Source organism: Drosophila yakuba, chromosome 3R (genome assembly GCF_016746365.2).
Source record: "Drosophila yakuba strain Tai18E2 chromosome 3R, Prin_Dyak_Tai18E2_2.1, whole genome shotgun sequence".
NCBI classification, from domain to species: domain Eukaryota; kingdom Metazoa; phylum Arthropoda; class Insecta; order Diptera; family Drosophilidae; genus Drosophila; species Drosophila yakuba.
This window is the reverse complement of record NC_052530.2, coordinates 3,141,442-3,160,049: the sequence shown is the minus strand read 5'-3', so window position 1 is coordinate 3,160,049 and position 18,608 is coordinate 3,141,442. Positions and strand designations below refer to the sequence as shown.

At 44.8% G+C, this 18,608-nt stretch overlaps 1 protein-coding gene and 1 long non-coding RNA gene across 2 annotated transcripts; one reads left to right on the top strand and one right to left on the bottom strand.

Moving 5' to 3' along the window:
- Positions 1–920: 920 nt before the first annotated feature.
- On the bottom strand, positions 921–18,305 carry LOC6535337 (pair-rule protein odd-paired). The gene is made up of 3 exons (XM_039375681.1): positions 17,047–18,305; positions 2,697–2,866; positions 921–2,419 (listed from the first exon to the last, which is right to left on the bottom strand). Exons 1-3 carry the CDS (start codon positions 17,990–17,992, stop codon positions 1,727–1,729), a joined length of 1,809 nt encoding a protein of 602 aa, XP_039231615.1. The 5' UTR covers positions 17,993–18,305; the 3' UTR covers positions 921–1,726.
- LOC120321782 lies at positions 11,118–13,039 on the top strand. The gene is made up of 2 exons (XR_005561504.1): positions 11,118–12,653; positions 12,705–13,039. It is a non-coding gene; the product is annotated as an uncharacterized LOC120321782 (long non-coding RNA).
- Positions 18,306–18,608: the final 303 nt, after the last annotated feature.

Here is an 18,608-nt window from a genome sequence, read left to right as displayed (position 1 = left end):
CTCCGCTCTCCTAGACACTCTGCAGATGTGTGTATGCGCGACCGAGTTCGTTTGAGGCACGTAACAAATTGTTGGGTTAATTAAAAAAACATAAATCGTTTTATTCTTTGCCCCCCTCGGCGGCTAAATAACCGTGGCGAGTATTTGACGGCCCTTTCATCAAATGAAATCAGTCAAAGTTTCCCGCGTTAAAGTTTTGGAAATAAATCACGTTCTTCTCTCCAGAAATAATTTCAATTTAGCCACTTTTTCCTGCCCACTGCCCATAATTTATTTTAAAAGCCCTCTGTTTTTATTATGCAAATTTAATAGCTTAGCCAAGAAAATTGTTGGCTATTAAGGTGTTTTGATGACTTTCAGCCCCTGAAAACTTGATCGGCTCATCACACACTTAAATTTCGTTTGCCAGCCTCCGCTGAACCAATCAAAACGAATGACAAAGTATCTGATACAATCCCAATCGGCTGGTAGGTCCGTGAAAAATGCGTCTAACTAACTAAATGCACTTTAGACAAACGGAGTGAAGCGGCCAGCGTGTGGAAACCATATCAATTGAGGCGGAAATCAGTCCAAGGTTTCGAAATTTGTTTCCAGTCGGAGCAGAAAATCGAATTTATTTAACTGAAGTGTTGGCCAAACTATGCATTCGATGGCATCGATGAGTTGGAGTTTAGACGTTTGAACTTGGAAAATAATTCTATTTGTATAATTCAATGCGAGTTTTTAGATAAACAGAGAACAAAGTTGTCGGTATAGGACTGTCGATATAGTATTTGTGGAGGACTGGTAGCCTAGAGATTTCTCTCACAACTCTAAAACTCCTTAAAATATTCAGTCAATGCAGAAATATATAACAGTGGAATCCTAAAAATGATCTCTGAGGTCACCACGACCTTCCAAAAATAATTACAACATACTTGTTTATAGGGTTTTTTTCAGTTTATTTTGCATGTTTGTTTTTGTTGTTGGTTTCTGTGATAACTTTTAAATGTATTCTGCGTACTTAAGCTTGAGAAAATCTAAGGCCAAAAATGTATGTACGTATATGCGACGAAGCTTTCAATCCCTTCAATGTTTTACAGTTGGTTAGCGATTTTTGTACTAGAAAGCTGGTGGATGGGAGGGGATGATGAGAATGAAAGCTAATTTGGCAAAAAATTAGCTAAGTCTTAACGGCTAGGTAATCAATATGCTTAAGTAACTTGGTTTAAAGTTAAGGTTACGAGTGCGTTTTTACATGTATGCGATAATTACCCATAGTTTATACATTTACAGTAAGATTAAGTCGAAGATCGTTATTTGTAAATTGTTTTGTTCTGCAACTGGAAAACTATGTTTAAGTTTACATAACAGTTAAATAGCAAGAAATTAGTCAATATATCGATCGAACATCTTATTTTGAATGGTAATATTTAAAATACATAATAGTCATGCTCAGAGACAAATCAAAGAGAGAGCATTCGACTTTCGGTTTAACAGCAAATTTTCAATTATCAGGTAAAAAGTTCAAAGAGCTCTCTTCAACTTTCAGAAATATTTGGTTTTCACATTGCGCCACAAGGGCCAGGTTCTGCAGTCGCTGGCAGCAGATCCAGTCTAGCGAGGAGGCCGACTCCTCCAGACTTCCTTGGGCTGGTCCAGTTGCCCCAGCAATGGTGGTGGGCGTGGCCACCGGTTGGGCGGGCGGCGGTGGTGGCGGCTCCTCGGGCCACCAGTTCTCCCACTCTCAATACGCCGTCGCTGCGCCGGGGTGCATCAGGTGGTGGTGGTGGTGGTGGTGCCCGAAGTGGTTCAGCGGGTTCATGGCCTCCGCACTGCCGCTCGGCGCCGTCGTGTGGTACCAGTCGCTGGGTGGGTGGTGCTGGGCCGCCGGGTGATACAGTAGGTGGTGGTTGTGGTGCAGCATGGATGCGGAGGCGGTCGCTCCACCCGGAGATGGCGCCGCCTGGTGGTGATGGGGGTGGTGGTGCGACGGCGGAGGTCCCAGCGGTGGTGGCAGGTAGGCGGAGGCGGAAGCGGCCATCAGTTGGAGGGCGGGCGAGGACTTCGGGTCGCTGGGATGGGTGAGCAGCTGCTGCTGCTGTGACTGCTGCTGGTGCTGCTGCTGTTGCTGCTGCTGTTGCTGCTGCTGCAGCAAGTGGGAGGCACTGCTGCTGGCGGTGCTGCTGCTACCACTGCTCGAGGCGCCCAGGTGGACGCTGTGCATCGGATTGGGCTCCGACTTGATCGAGTGCGGAGAGGATTTGATGCCGCTTCCGCCACTCAGACTGCTCACCCCGCTGCTGCTTCCTGCACTTCCATCCATGCGGGTCGAGGGTGGCGTCTGGGCTCCACCAGTGATGATGCTCGAGCTGGAGCTCTCCTCGCCCTCGCTGTCGTAGCCGTGGGATGGACTCTTCTCATCCACGTTGCCATGCACCTGGCGGGAAATGATGAAATAAGCGGGAGTTAGTTGGCGTCAAAAAGTGTCTAAAAAGCTTTAGTTGTTTTTGTATAATAATCTAAATCTCACTAATCTAGTTCAACATTTTTCTAGATAGGTTAAGATAAGAGCTTATTCATTTAATTATGCTCATTACATTTCATCAAAAAGAACATTTTCGCATTGTTTAGAGACCAAATTCGATACTGAAGATATTGAATATGATCTTGAAACCTAGGAGTCCTGAAGAGTGATTCAGACGAGCTCAACTTACCTTCATGTGCTTCCGCAGCGAAGAGGGATGCGTATAGGACTTATCACAGCCATTGATCCGGCAATTGTAGGGCTTGTCTGATGTGTGGACGTGGGAGTGCTTCTTGCGGTCCGAGGAGTTGGCGAAGCGGCGATCACAGCCCTCGTGCTCGCACTTGAAGGGCTTCTCGCCTAAAAGTAGGCAGGAAAAACAGACGTTTCAATCAGTTTGAGTGGAAAAAAAAAAAAATACGGTTCTTAAACTATATACATATACTTGTTGTTCTGTAGCAATAAAGAATATTATTTATGTGACACGCATAAAATAATTAATAGCAGCAGGGAGAGCACAGCATCGAAAAGACGATGACCATTTATGGGCTCACAATTTTTATGAACTGTCCTGCACACACACAATTTAATAAAGGTGGGAAAAGCCGAAAGTCCAACATATTTACAGAGAAAACAATAGCAAAACACAAGATATACAACTGGGGAAAAATCATATAAATTATGCGGGATCAAGGGGCCCATTGTTCGAGGCATCTCGACCCTGCGACCCGTCCACGAATTTCACCTGTGTCGATGCCGATTGTCCTTTTTGTTATGTGACCCTGCCCCTGCGTGCGTCTCTTCCTTGTGATGCACAAGAACAAAGCGGCAAGGGTAAGAGGAAGAGGAAGGTCACCAGGTTATCGTTATTAGTTGATTGCTATGCGCAACACCTTTACAATCGAAAAGACAAGAAAATTCCCCCTTTGGCCCGAAGTGATATTTTATGGCTTATTAGAAAATTATTTTTGACGGAGGTGGAGGTGGGATAGCCGAAATCTTGACGGCGAGGAATAGAGATTAAATCTGGACTGAACATAAACAATACGCATTAACTTAAAATTTGGCAGAGAACTCAGGGAAATTACCAATGGAGCCTCTATTTCAAATCTAAATATACATACATAGTCTTAAAGTCTTTCGGTAATTTTCTGCCTGTAATTCTCTGCCTCCCCTATAAACTTTAATCACTTGCCACATTAAGCGCCATTTGAAGCCCATAAACAAGACGGGTGAAATACGTACAAAACAATACGTATACGTACGTGTACGTATACGTATCTCCGGATAAGTCCACTTAGCATATGACATTTATGTCGCAGATAAGCGGTCATTACATGCACCACAAGCTTTATGACAATTGAAGCTAAGCGGCTGAGACCCTCGTTCCCCATCGCCCGCAAATAAACCCACGCGGATCCGCTCACGATGACAATAATCGAACATTTTCACACCTCGAGCTTAAAGCGAACAATCGCCGTGGACTGGGGGCAGGGGCAGTAGAGGGGTAAAGAAAAACTGCCAGCTGGGCTCCAGGTGGGGTTTCGGGGTAGGGTTTTGTGAGCCCGCCTTTCAAAAGACATCCAGCGGCGACTTCGCAGCCAGCTCGGGCTCAACAAGTTTCAGCTCTTTTCTCGCATTCGTATTTCGTTTTGTGTAATTTAATACTAATTTATGTGCTTTATTATCCGCATTTGAATATGCTTTTTATTTTGGGGCTCGTAATACGTCAGAGATACACACTTGTGTGAAAATAAACAGAAATCGGACAAACGCTCTTCGATTTGAATGCTGTGTGATGTTGTGATTGTTATTGTCTTTTCTATTAATTTGTCAAAATGTAAAACTCATAAATAAGCATTACGAAACTGCCATTGGGAACTCTGTTATTTTGACATGTCCCAAGGGCTCAAAGGCAGAACAGGCGAGACGAATGCATTTCGATGTGCTTTTTGATTGAGTTCAAACGGAATGTGGCGCCAGAAAAATTTGTATGCGCCGGTTACATCAAGAAAATTACTATTTTGAAGTCTTAAAGCATAATATCCAAAAGTTATTTAGATATGGTTAATATGATCCTGAAGATACTCACAAGAGCGTAAAATCTTATCAAACTGAAAAGAGCTCGCTTAATGTACCCTTTAAACGCGTTACACTTTTTCTCTCCGCAATCAACACAACACACGCGACTATCAGGTGGCGGTGGGAAACGTTATCTACGAACGCTAATTAGTCATAAATGGGACAGGCAGCTGACTCGGTTCCGCCAACCCGCTGGGCTCCTATTCGTGTTATCAGTCTTATCACCTTATTTTCGGGGAACCCAGCGGCGCATCGGTGCCCGACTGAGGCCATATCCCATATCCCGATAGAACACGGAACGGGGAGCGCGGAAAGCAGAAAGCAGAACAAGTCCTCATATCCACATATCCATCTCCTGGAGCGCTGCGGTCTAAACTCAGCGGGGGAGACGGCTGAATGCGGCACACGCTGCGGCCAAGGACATTAAAGGGTTTGGATCCCGGCTAAGTGCAGCGCAGGATACGCATAATTTTCACATTTCACTGCGAACTGGCGGGCATTAAAAGTGGAATTTAAATATGTTTTATTGCTTTAAGTTTCTCCGTCCGTTTGCGATGGCTCGGTCCACGGCAAAATAACCGAAATATCGTCGCCCACTTATAAAATGTCAATTTCAGACGACGTTTCCCGACTTCCCCTTCCGACGGGGCGACATGAAAGACATCATTGGCACACCCTTTTCGGTCCTGGCAAGGCGCCATAAGTACAGTTGGCCCCCTCCCGAAAGACCCTCCTTCCGCCGGCAAATCCCAGTTAGGCTGTGCGAATCGACAATCTTATTTAAATATTTCAATAAAGTAAATCCGATGGCAAAGTCTCCGGGCATAATGTAGGCGTAGCGGCAAAATAGGCCGGCTGCCTTGTGATTTGCATATTTAGCGGGAGCTGCTGCTGCTGCTCTCCTTTTCTTTTCCGCGGAAAGCCCCAAAATGGTTAATTTCCTTTAAAACGGGAAAAAAGGAAAAAATGTGGCGCGGTCGGAACGATTGGAATCGGCACAGACTGCCTGTCATGGCGTTTTGTGTACAGCTGCAAAGTTGTTTGGCTGTTTTTTGGGGTGGTTCTTATATTTTTGGGGTTGCTTTGTAATCTCCTCCCTGAAGATGTGTGTGTGTAAGTGAGTGTGCGCTCGTGGCTGTGTGTGCGTGGGTTAAGCCAGGAAAGTTGTATATGGACAAATATATGTGTATATATATAATATATGTACCGCATTGTTTGTCGGTGTATATGTCACATGTTTTGGCTTTATGTAACTGCTGCAAAGCTGGCTGTCATTTGCAGACGAGTGCCGAGCCGACGGCCTTTCCTCCCCCATTTTCCCCCGCTCTTTTACGCGCCCAACCCCATTTCCGTCTGAAATGGTTGTTGTTGTTGTTGGTGCTATTATGGGGCGTTGTTTCTTTTTGGACGCTTAATGGGGCTCTCTGATGTTTTGGACCGTAGTAAGCGCAGAAGAGGAAAAACTGAAATGAGTTTTGCCAAACTGATTCCATTTAGGCTCGAAGATTTGCTTGGATTTTATTAAAATGTGTATGGATGGTAATGACAACAACAAATAGCTCGAAAAGTTAACAGGCCGTATAATATGCATTAGATACGTCTTAAGGACGTAATTTCCTTCGAAATAACCATTCCACAACAGCAAATTTCGTAAGTACAACAAGGACCAGAAATACCCAGACTTGTCATGAGGAAGCAACATACATACATATGTGCATATACTCGAACAATACCCTGCTTCTGGACGTGATCGCTGCTAACCAGGCGATGCAAATTACGCATCATTGACAGTCGTTGATTAATTGGAGTGAATCAGGTTTTTAATTTACAGCAACAAACAACAGATGAAATTAAAAATACACACAGCTCAAATAAAACATATTTTTTGCACGTCAAAGTGACAGTCGCTTATTAAAGGCATTTCGAAATGGAATTTATTAAAAGCGATGCGCAAAAAACGCTAAACAGAGTGATTCCAGAGCTCTTCAATTGCGCACCTCTGTCTTAATTGCTGCTAAATAATTGCCCTGGTAAATATTTATTGCCTGCTTAAGGACCTCTCAGCACTCCTCAGTCCTCCAAGGGAACAATAGTGGTAGAGGGATCCTGGCCGACACCCTTACCATCGCCCTCTTTTACGTAACAACGAGTGCGCCAGAAAGGGAGGGAGCTAGGGCCAGTGAAGCCGAGGGATGAGCATCATCATCGTTCATGTGTCAACAGCATGCAATGCGATATGATTATTATTATCTAACAATACAATAACAAAACTGCTACTTTTTGCCTGCCGCTCTCCGTCGCCGTCGTCGTCCTTTTCTCCCCCCTTCGCCTGGGTTGTTGACACTCCTCGGATTTGAAATCCTGAGCTCATTGTGTATCTGTATCTGTATTTATATCAGTGTTTGTGTTTGGGTTGTATCTGTATCTGTTTGTTTATTTGCAGCACATTTTTTCCGCTGCTGTCGCTTTTTTTTTTCACCGCTATGCTCCTTTTGTTTCTACGGCTAAAGCCGGAAAAGCCAAACCCCGATTTCCTGGCGGTTTACATTTCAATGGGCAATTGTCCATTGATCCCCCTTTGGTCTCACTTTTTACTAGGGGGTTACTAGGGGGCAGCGAATATGGATGAGAATATTGCTTGGATTCAACGATACTGATAGTATAGAGGTTCTTCATAAGCAGGTGGCCTTTGACAGTAGCTCGTGGTCGCCAGAATTGATTATTTCACTAGTTATCTGGGCATCCACATTTCCCTGTCGCCTAATCATCAATCCCAGGCATCCAAAGCATCCCAGTATTTTCCCACACGCCGCTTACTTTGAATATTTATAATAGTTGCCTGCATTTGATGACCAAATTAATGGCCAACAATTCCGCTCCATTCCATAATAATAATAATAAAATCATAATTTAAGTGCAATGAATGCCGCTTGTCAACGGCCAAATGCAAAATCCTCAGGCGCAGGCTCATCATCGGGGCGAGTATTATCATTATCATTGTCGTGAATGCGGATGAGGATGTGCACCCCTCGGACAGAGAAGTTACCTATGGGTCTGGTCTACCAAACAGTCGGTCCATTGTTTGTTTGACAAAAACCATCGTTGAGTGAATGGTCATGATTTATGATTTCTGCGTCCCTCCCCGACGACACCAATGCCTATGAATACCCCAACTCCGAGCTGGGCTAAGCAGCCTCACATAATTTTCTCTATTTGCTGGCAGCTTTGCTACTTTGCCGTTTGCTGTCAAGTGATACGTTAATAATTGACACTGGGGTCAGTTGCTGGACTGGGTTATCGAAGCCTCTGGGTTATCCTGCGGTTTTTCTAGTCACTTCCCCTGATTCTTTAGGAGAATGTTTCAAAACAAAAACACACCGAATTTTTCACTTCGTTGGCGGCCTGTGCTTAATGAGAAAATGAGAGGATATAGCATTGGATATTAGTGAGGAAGAGAAGGCAGGCGTACAGGGAAATGCAAAAGAGGCTTAGCCGTCACACACTATAACCACAACTGGCTTGCCTTCCGTATCCTTAGCTTAGTTTTTTAGTCCTACATTAGTCCTACAAATTTTCAATGAATCAAGAGCATGAAAAACGTTCCCCCTTGAACATAAAACCTTATGTTCAGTGCTCGACTCGAAAATTGTGTTTTGTGAACAAATTTTTGTTATTACACAAGGCTGCCACATGCAGACGCCAGACGCACACACGTCTGAGTCAGCTAGGTCTGGAAAAGTTTTTCCGGCTGCTCCAGTCGAATGTGCAGCTTGAATGCATTAGATGCAAGCCGCACTCCCATGTGGGTAGGAATAGGAATACACACTCAAAATCTGGCATTTGCATACATCTCGGTGCGCACACACACCTCGAAAACGTTAGAGGCGTTAGTTGCATGGCAAACTTGTCGAAAATTTGCTCCATTGGCTGGGGCCAGAAAAAAACATAGCCCGCAGAAGGAGAAACCAAAGCCTGCGCCAGAGCCAGACGAGCTGGCCGTGTTTGGTCTTGTACTCGTGTTCAGCAAGGCTGTTTCTGTCATTGTTTTAGTAATAGCTTTCTAGTTGTCTATCTGCGGATTAAATTCATGCCGGGGGGTGTTTTTTGCTCGCCCATTTGAGCAAAAGCTAAGGGGGTGTAGTAAAGTAAAGTTTGGAATAAGTGTAGTTAAGCAGTTGCAGCATTTGCAATGCTAGTTCAACTGGTAAATGACCGAATTTGGGAAACTGCTAACCAATTTGATACTGTTCAAATGAGAAGTAAAGTTCTCGTGGCGCAGGGCAAGACTAACCAGCTAGGACATAGCATACACATAATTGACTGGTTCGGTTTCTATTTAGCCAAGTATCTTTTTGGATTCATGGGCTCAAACAACACTCGAATGAGAAACGAAGCGAATCGAAACAATAAGCAAAAGTAGCAATAAGCCCATTGTCTGAACCCAAACTGCTTACAAACAAGGGCGAAACTGCATAGCTGAAATGAAGAGCGCAAATGAGTGCCTTGGAGAAAATGGTAACTCTAGTCGCACCAGTTGACAAAGAAGCATCGGGCTGGGATTAGTCCAAGGAGCAGCTGATGTGCCTGCCAAGCGAACTGCTGATGAATGAAGTGCTTACGCGGTGAAAATGCTGCAAAAAGGAAGCAGAGGAAGTGCCCCTACTGAAGCAGAAGTGGAAGTCCCAAATCCTGAAGAAAGGGCGGCATGGCCGACGCTCTCAAGGATGAGAGGTGTCGCTTTGTCTCGACTCGGTCACGGATCGGTGTCTATATCTGTTTCGTATCTCCTCAGCCTGATTTTTGCTGTTTAGCGCTCTTTAAGATCTTAATCTTCTCAACCCACTCACCCTTCTCCTCGTACCCTGATCCCCTTCTGTTTGTTTGTTTTTTCAGGTTTCATCAAGTAGAAAATCTCTTTGGTTGCTTGTCAGAAATTAAAATGTCATCGAGATTGTCATCGCTGGGATATGCGATGTGACAACTGTGGAAGAGGATGAGCCTTCGGTGTGGTTTCGGTTTCGAATTCGTGTTCCTTATCTCAAATGGCTTGTTCAAGTTTAAATGTTGTCAATTCTAACAAGATTCGTGTGCTGATAAAGCCAATCAAGTGATTGAAATTAGGTTGGGAGACGTTCTTGCCGATTTGGAGTCAGTGGCGTGAGCCAAGTTTTTACGATAGACTACTTTGCCAATGCATTAGATAATAAGTTAAGCCCCCATATAACACAGGGAGTAAGTTAACCTGAATTATCCTGAAAAACGTTCACCCCACGTCATAAACGTCTCAATCGCACGTTCTTCAAGACCCTTCGCACTTTACCACCGCCGTATATCTTATCGATACTACCTAATGAACACATCAAAACATCAACTAAAATTGCATTTGTGTTCGCAACACTCGAGTAACAAAGCACATCCATATTTCGGGGCAAATGGCAATGAATTCGCATTGATCCGAATACTTGAAGTCGAGGGGAAAGTATCACATCGCAGTGGCCCAGATCCCGGTGGCTTACACTCGGCTGAGTCCTGCAAGGCTGCAAGGAAATTCGATCATGCTGAGAACGGGAACGCAAATCCGAGTATCGGGAGTCGGCACAGTAGTCCGCAATACACCTATTTTTACTGTAGCCGTCGGCAAAGCGTCACTGAGTCCATGGCTCCATTATGCCATTAGATATTTTTGGTGTTGGCGGTTGTAATATTAGCCAAGAACTCAGGGCGCTGTCGTTCCGGCTGACAGGCGGTTGTCACACAAACTTTGTGTAAATGCTGCCTCTAATTACAACTGACAATGTTTTTACAATAAATTGCGTGCCCGGCGAGGCTGTTACTCTGCCTGCGGCTTTTTGGGTTAAACAATCACATTCTGTGCGCCTTGGCAACTTGGAGGCGTTCGAGTGGTACAAATTCGGCTGAACGGCTGCGACAAACGATCCGAAAATGTCCCAAAGGCAACAATATGCAGATATGTGGACCTAAGCTGATTTGACAAGCGCGCTTATAGCAGTTTGTTCAGCGATCGTAATTTTTGGTACATTGTTTTTTTCTAAGCGTAAATAATGAGACTTATATTTGGGTGCTATACTCTGATCACAAAGAGTACATACGCTGGCTGGTGGATTAGGTGGATTGCTTGTAAATTGCGCAGTTGTTGAAATACTTGGAGTCTATATTTCTTGCGATTTCATTAAGACTACAAACAGCCAAACCAAGTCATAACCATAAGCGCACAGTTTCGGCAAAACCCAAAATACCCAGGTCCGCACAAAAATCCTGGTTGTGCTGCCAGTTGCCTCGCTGTCTCTGCTCTCTGGGCTGTTTAACATTTTTGCCCCCATGAATAATGATTTCGTTTCGTTTTTCCCATCAGCTAATGTATACAAGTGGGGCAAGCGCGCGGGGCCTTTGGCGCGATTTAGAGGATTAGTCAGGCTTTACTTTTCCATAATTCTCGAAAGTCAGAATCAAAAAAAACAGACGCAGAAACAGAAACAGAATACGGAGTACTGGGTTTCGGGTCTCGTATCTCGGGTCCCGGGTCCCGTGTGCCAGTCCCAGATCGAGACCCAGTTCAAATCCAGGGCTCCATCTCCTACCTGTAGCTCAACCCAAACGTGTGCAGATATAAAAAATATGCAAGATGACAGTTTAATTTTATGGTTTGTCTGCTGCTGATCAGTTCTTTATGCGTTGAAATTGTATTCTTACTTCGAGTCGGTCTCCGTCTCTATCTGGGATCTGAGGGCCTCTCTTTCGGGGACCCGCTGGAATGCGAATGGAGTCTGGTACGTGGCTACTTTTGGCTCCTTTCGGGTGAGGAATTTAATTAATTTGAGCGCGACTTCTAATGACACGGTGGGCGTGACCAGGGCTAAGGAATTGAAACGAAAACTTGCCAAAATTAAAGAAAGAAAATTGGGAGAAGGAATTTATCATTGGTAAGCCTCATTTATTAACTAGACGGGGTAAGCAGCTTACGTCCGACCATCCACCAGCCATGGTTGGATCCGAGGGCTAGCTGTGCTACCCAGTTATTACGCAACAGCCCAGCAAAATGGCTACTTAACAAATATAACTAATAGATTGGAATGCAAGAGCGAAACAATGACACTGCCAAAGGGTTGGGAGCACAGGACAACCCCTGCCGCGCTAATGCGCCCGTTTTTTACGTCTCTCGCATTTTGGAAAATGAAATTATAATTCCGGCTCTTGGGCGGGCAGGCAGGGGTTAAGGACAGGAGGACACACACCTATCCACGAGAGTATATACATTTATACATACTCGTACGCATACAAAACTGTTTTGACATTTGGAAAATGCATGGAAAATAGAGAGGATGCAAAGCAACCCCTCCTGCTCAGGAGCGTGACGGGTGGATGTGGAACAACTAGCATTGTTAGTTCCTTGTTAGGGTGCCATGCCACAAAGGGATTCCGAATCGGGGGTTGTCGCTAATTAGAACGGGTACTGGTGCGTATGCTCAGCTACCATTGATGTGATGTGTAATATGCATGAGCGAGCTGCAATATAGATCACATAAGGATCCTTGAAACACTTACTTGTTTCCAGTTCTGAAGCATTATAACTCAATAAATCGGTCCAAGTACCTAGCAAAAGCATTCGAAACAAGCATAGGCTACATGTTCACAGTTCAAAAGTCATTCTAAACTAAAGATGCTCATAAATTTAGTTAGCACCAGAAAGTTTCGGTCTAGTGTCTATCTCTCTGTCCAGTCGATTTATTGACCAACTTTGCCAACATTCAGCTGTCAAAAGCTTAGACCACACCAAAAATTTATACACTTTTGTTTCTGGCACCAAAATTTTCCAAAAGGCAAGGAGTGAACTTTTCAGCTTGTCAAACTTTTAGCAGATTGCGATCGTGTGTCTCGTTTGGTATTTGACACTTCAAATTGAGCGAAACGAATGCAAACATGGTGTCCTTGTAGATGGTTTCAGTTGTTAGGGATAGGGACAAGGGTCTCCAGCGGGAGTGGTGCTAATTAAATGACGAATTTCCCTCGCTGGACGTTCGCTGGCCTCAAATGCATTCGTCATTAGGTGAGCAGACCAGAGAGTTGCTCCTAGAGAGCGTAGCTAATTGATTTTCAGTCGTCAGTTGCTAGGCCAGCGGGAGGGAGGCGTTTGGCCCAAAACTGCGACCAGGTACTGATGCTAAGGTAATCAGCTCGAGCTCATCGCAGGTTTGTTTCACCATCTCCTCCCGCTGACTCTTCCTCGCCTGCTGGCCATTGTTCTGCCAACAGTCGAATTCCGAGAAGCCAAAACACCCAGTTTATCCGCAAAATAAAAACTGATTTTGCCTCTTTCTTCGATGTATCTGTGCTGTATATGTATCTGTATCTGAGGCTGTTTGGTGTGTTGTGTGTTTTTGTAAAAACCATTGAACCCGCAATAAAGTCATCAATCATTGACATTTGCCAGCGCTTTGGTTTTGTTGAATTTTGTGTTTTGAAAAATTATTGAATTGGCGCCACGCCGTGCGGGCGAAATATGCATTTAGAAGTGAACAGTGCCAATTATTTGGGAGTTCTTTATGCATCTAGGTGTTGGTCCTGAAGAATACCTCGATTTATATAAAACCAAACAGACAACTCGCATAACATGTAGTTACTACTAGTTTCTACGTGTAAATTAACTATCATTCCAAACTCAGTTACAGTTACCCCAAAGCTCTGTAAAAGTGTATATAATTGCATAATTCACTTCATCGTTCAGAGCAAATCAAGTCCATAAAAGACTCATTAATAAAAACCCTTGCACTCAATTAAATGGAGCCGAGTTGGGGCCGAAAGGGGTGTCCTGGCGAGAGGGGGAGCTAATCAAACAAGGGTCCCAGCTACCAGGACAATGTTGAATGCTAAACTTTGCCCACGGCATAATTGCACAACAACAAGGCGACTGGCGAAGCGGAAGTGAGAGGTTGCACTTGAAAAGCGAGGCAAAACGTGGAAAGCCAGAGGTGTGTGCTATGAGCGGTGGGAGGTTGGATGGGTTAGCTTGGAGGTGGTCGGCAGCAGCTTAATGAGCTTGAAAAGAGTGGATCGAGGGGCTACGAATAAAAACTAACCACAAAGTTGTTGAATGCTCTTGTGGCAGTCGGATCCTGTGGCCGTTGTAGGTGTTAATGAATAAAGTTGTTTGTGGTCCGCCGGGCGGAGCGGAGCGGAGTGGAGTTGAAAGAATCGTGTAAAAGATGGCTATATGTGTGCAAACCGCACAGCGTGATAAACGCCATCTATCCAGACACACAGACTCTCGGTCCTCGGGCCGGTCAACAGAGCCGCAAACAACAAAAACGGCTACAGAGCAGACAAACCTTGATTGTTTGCCGGTTTTTTTTCCGAGTTCCAGAGTTCCGGAGTCTGGTGCTGGACGGGGCGATACAGGATGGACAGGAGGCTGGACAAAATTACAGATGGTGACGGTGACAAGTGCAAAAGTTAACACAACGCAGTCACTGGAAGAAACGATGGAAAAGAAACAAAAAAAACGAAAAAAAAAAGACAAAAAAAGAGACATAGTCGCTGGAGGTTTTTATCAGATTGGGATCTAGATTCTAAAAGGAATTTTCCCACAGGATAAAGCAAATGGTTTTATGTTGGCGAGCTACATTACTCATATATCGTTTGATTCGAATGTGTTTTAAAACTTAGTAACTAGTAGTAAAACACAGTAATATAATCTCTGTTTAAAATAATTTGACAATAAGAGATATAAAAAAGTACATATAATAGGTTAATATCAATTATCAGATGTTACAATATTTAATTGTATAATCCTTACATTATGAAATTTTAATTACATTGACTACCTACCTAACTACCACTAACTTCACGAATATGCACCAGCACTAACAATTTTACCATTTGCCTGAGAGTTATTTCACAACTTCTGCCGCGGTGTATTGACCCCTTCGATCAGTTCGAGCTGCTTTAGTGGCAACACTTGGGGCAGATCTATATCGGCTGTTGATATCGGATTCATAAACACATACTTGACTGCCCTGCTCCGTTTTACTCCCCCACTTATCCAACTAAGCTCGACCCTTTACGACCCAGGTCGTAAATAACCTTTGCATAATCTAAATCAAAAGCTTAATGTAGCATGGCGAAGAACCCAAAGAGAACAGCGCAGAAACAATCGCAGCGCAAATAAAATAAAGCTAGAGGAGTGGAGTGGAATGTGTGCGAATGCGTCCAGTAATCCGGCGAGAGTTACCCCAATTTCGGGCTTCGATGGCTGATGGCTTTTTTGAGAGGGCCAGCACGAAGTGCCAAGTGCCTCGGAAGCATTTCCGAGCCATTTCAAACGGAAGTTTTGACACGTGTCAACACAGTGCTAGAGATTGTGTGTTTGTTTGTTTTCCCTGGTGTCGATGTCAATGCAATAAAAACAAACACCAGTACCAGTGCCAAGGGACATTTAGTTCAGCCAGCGATGCTGATTGAATTTTTGATTTATGCAGTGCAGCGCAGCGAATAGTACTTCAAGTGTCTGAGAGTCCCACGGAAAGGTTAAAGGCCCTGATCCCAGCCCGATCCCGATTCGTAATGAAGTTGTGCGCCGGCCACTTGAAAGCTAATCAATATGCTGTCTATCTGCGGCAATTTGTAGTCAGGTCAACCAATCATAGACACACAACAACACACAAATCAGTCAGGGGCCCTGAAACGGTCTTTTCTGCTGCATCACGGCGGAGAAAAGAAATATGAAATTAGTCAAAAATATCATCATACAGCCAGCCACCGACTCACAGCGGCCCTTAGATCATTATAATGCCACATGATTGTTCCGAAATTGAAAACAATATGGCGGCGTCTCAAAATCAAATCGAAACATTTTAATCACTTTATGATGAGTGTGCAAAAGAAAATACTGTTGTCCGAACAGATTTACAGAAATAGCTTTTTTGTGCGGCTATTTTTGTGATTTATGAATATGATGCAAAAAGGGGTACCTACGTCTTATTTAAATTCAATTTAAAATTATGCAGCCAACTAATATCCAGAAAAAGCTGTTAAAGCCCACTCAAAACAAAATAATAAAAATGAAAAAGCAACCAAAAAATGCCCGAACATTAAAGCAACAAAATATACATTTTCTGGATATTTTGGAATATGGTTTTCTCTTCTTCAATTTTCAGTTTATTAAGCGAAGGCCGACCCCAGTCAAGGATAATCCAGGACCAATCGATGTTTACTGTAAGGTTTATTGAATTGAGTGGCGCAGTTTTCACCAATTATGCGAAACTTTGTTCTATGTTTTCGTGTCCGATTTCCCAACTTCCCCTTGTTAATTGATTTTAATGGCTGTGTTTTGCCGCTTCTAATGAGCCCTACATGCTCAGCCATAAATTTCAATGGAACAAGCTCACCAGCCACTGGAATCAAAGTCATTAATTTGAGTTAAGCTTCGTTTCTGGCTTTACAGTTCGATTTCTCATAGATCACGACTATACCGCAGAAATTGTATTTTTAAACCTCTGACAAAAAGCATTAAAGCACGACCACTTGTTTCTGATTATGTTTTTAAAAAGAGTTGAGGCTATGAGACATTTAAAAGAGAAAATGCATGATTAATGATGGATATAAGAAAAAAAATGTAGTAAGAATTTGCATAAAAAATAATGAAAAGCCTAATAAAAATGTAGTGCTTATCGGTTCCTCAACTATCAGATACCTGTTACTTAGCTAGCGGGATTGAAAATTTCAAGCATTTTTTTTCATCGAAATGCAAACATCTGAAGACACAGTAAAGAATTAAAGTCTAAAAATCAAGGAGTTCCTGAACTACATTTTTCTATTAAACTACATTTGCAGCAAAATGCAAAGTCAAGAGCTGTTCGCAGGCTTAGGGAAATACTAAGAGCTAAAGTCGAAGTCAATCTAAAGCCGAAGAGTAATCCTTGCCGTAAGGACAACACCCTTGAGGGACTTTCTGGGCGAGGAAAGGCTTTAGACGCAGGTTGTGCAGGTTATACAGGTGTCATAAAAGATGGCCCGACCGACCGGGTTAAGCCAGGTAGTGGGCGTTGCACCGACTTTTGCCGGCGGCAACACGCCCACCTCGACAACGTGCGGGATTTGCCCAGTCAAGCAAGGGTTATGCCCATACCTACACAAGGAGAGTATCATGAATTTCCAGCCCTACCATGTGCTAATCTGATAATAAATGGTTAGAATCCGCATAAAGATTAGACTTTCTATTAGTATTAAGTACTTATCAAAATGGAAATAATAAATACAAATAGAAACACTAAATCTGACTTAAAGACTTCCCACCTAAAGACTTAAAGTCTTTCTAGAAAGTCACAGCAGTGAATAAGTTGATTTAATCCATCTCCACCGCAGCTTACATTTCACTAGGTTTTGTACCCCGTAGATTGTCTAGATTGAATAGAGAGCGGAATGCCGGAATCCGCCGTACTTACCCGTATGCGTTCGCTTGTGGATCTTGAGGTTTTCGCTCCGGGCGAAGACCTTGCCGCACCCTGGGTGCGGGCATGCGAATGGTTTCTCGCCGGTGTGGACGCGGATGTGGTTGACCAGCTTGTACTTGGCCTTGAAAGGGCGTCCGTTGCGGGAGCAGCCCACCCAGAAGCAGGCGTGGGTGGTGCACTCGGGTCCGCCCACGTGCTCAACGGTTAGGTGGGTCACAATTTCGTGCATCGAGTGGAAGACCTTGTTGCACGTCTTTCTGCCGCCCGGGGGCACCAGGCCCGGCTGGTCGGGGTCTATCCAGAGGCACTGCATCTCCTGCTTCACGCTAGAGGCGGATGAGGCCGGCTGATGGCGCATGTAACGCAGGAAGGCCCCGGCTCCGGCCGGGTGCATCGCAGACATGGCGTGGTGAGAGGGGTGGTGCACGACTGGGTGGTGCACAGCCGCCGTCGGGAAGTTGCCGTGATGGTTGTACGGGTGGCCGGCGGCGTAGGCATCCGCCATGCCCATTCGCATCTGGTGGTGGTGGTGGTGGTGGTTGTGGAAGGGGTGCTGTCCGAATCCTGAGCCCAGCTCCGCCGCTTGGGCGGGAAAGCCGGAGAAGAGCATGGAGTCCGCTGCAGCGGATGCCTGTCCGGCGGATCCAGCCACTCCGTAATCGCCCTCTCTCCTGCCCAGCAGAAAGTCCCGGGAGGCGTAGCTGTTAAAGTGTCCGTATCCGGAGTTCTGGTAGGCTGCAGCCGTGGCAGCTGCGGATTCCTGATCCTGATGCTGTTGCTGTTGCTGCTGCTGCTGCTGTTGGGTCATCTCGAGCTGTTGCTGCTGTTGTTGCTGCGCGTTGGTGTTGCTGTTGCTAGCGGTGGTGTTGGGCGACATTCGCAGCCCGTAGCTAGCTAGGTGATGCTGAGCCGGCTCAATGAAGGCGTTCATCATCATGTTTACAGTGTTTGGTGCTAGTTTTTATGTTTTTAGTTATAATTTAGTTAAGAAGAACTGTACTACAAGTTTTCGATTCGCACTGGTGATTTGCTAGGCATACGAGCCCATCACGCACTGAGGTCACCTCACTTAGCTGTATATACTGTGCGCTTGTTTCGCTCTTAAATATTTCGCATGCGACTTAATACTTATTTACGTAATGCACTCGCGCGCGATGCGTTTCTGGGGGCGTTCGAATCGCAGCAAGACTTGACGCTAACCGAATGCCAAGACTTGACGTTTCAAGATGCGCAGCAGGACTGAAATGCTCCTGAAATTCTAACTCGCTGCTGTTGCCTCGTGAAAATATCTGGCGCCGATCGCGTGTGTGCGAGTGGGAACGACCTATTGACGATGCAAAATGACTAGAGGTTGAGGATAGCACGAGTGCGAGCAGGCCAGCCGTATGCCGTGCGTGTGGTGAATTGCGCTTACCATGGTGTGTTTCGCACAAGCCACCACTCTATCGGATAGGCCAGGGTTGTTGGTGCGAGCGAGAAAACTCCAAGAAAATGGCCGCCTCCTCGCATGCTCGAGAATCGGTTAGAAGAGTACACAGTCTGCGCCCTCCGCA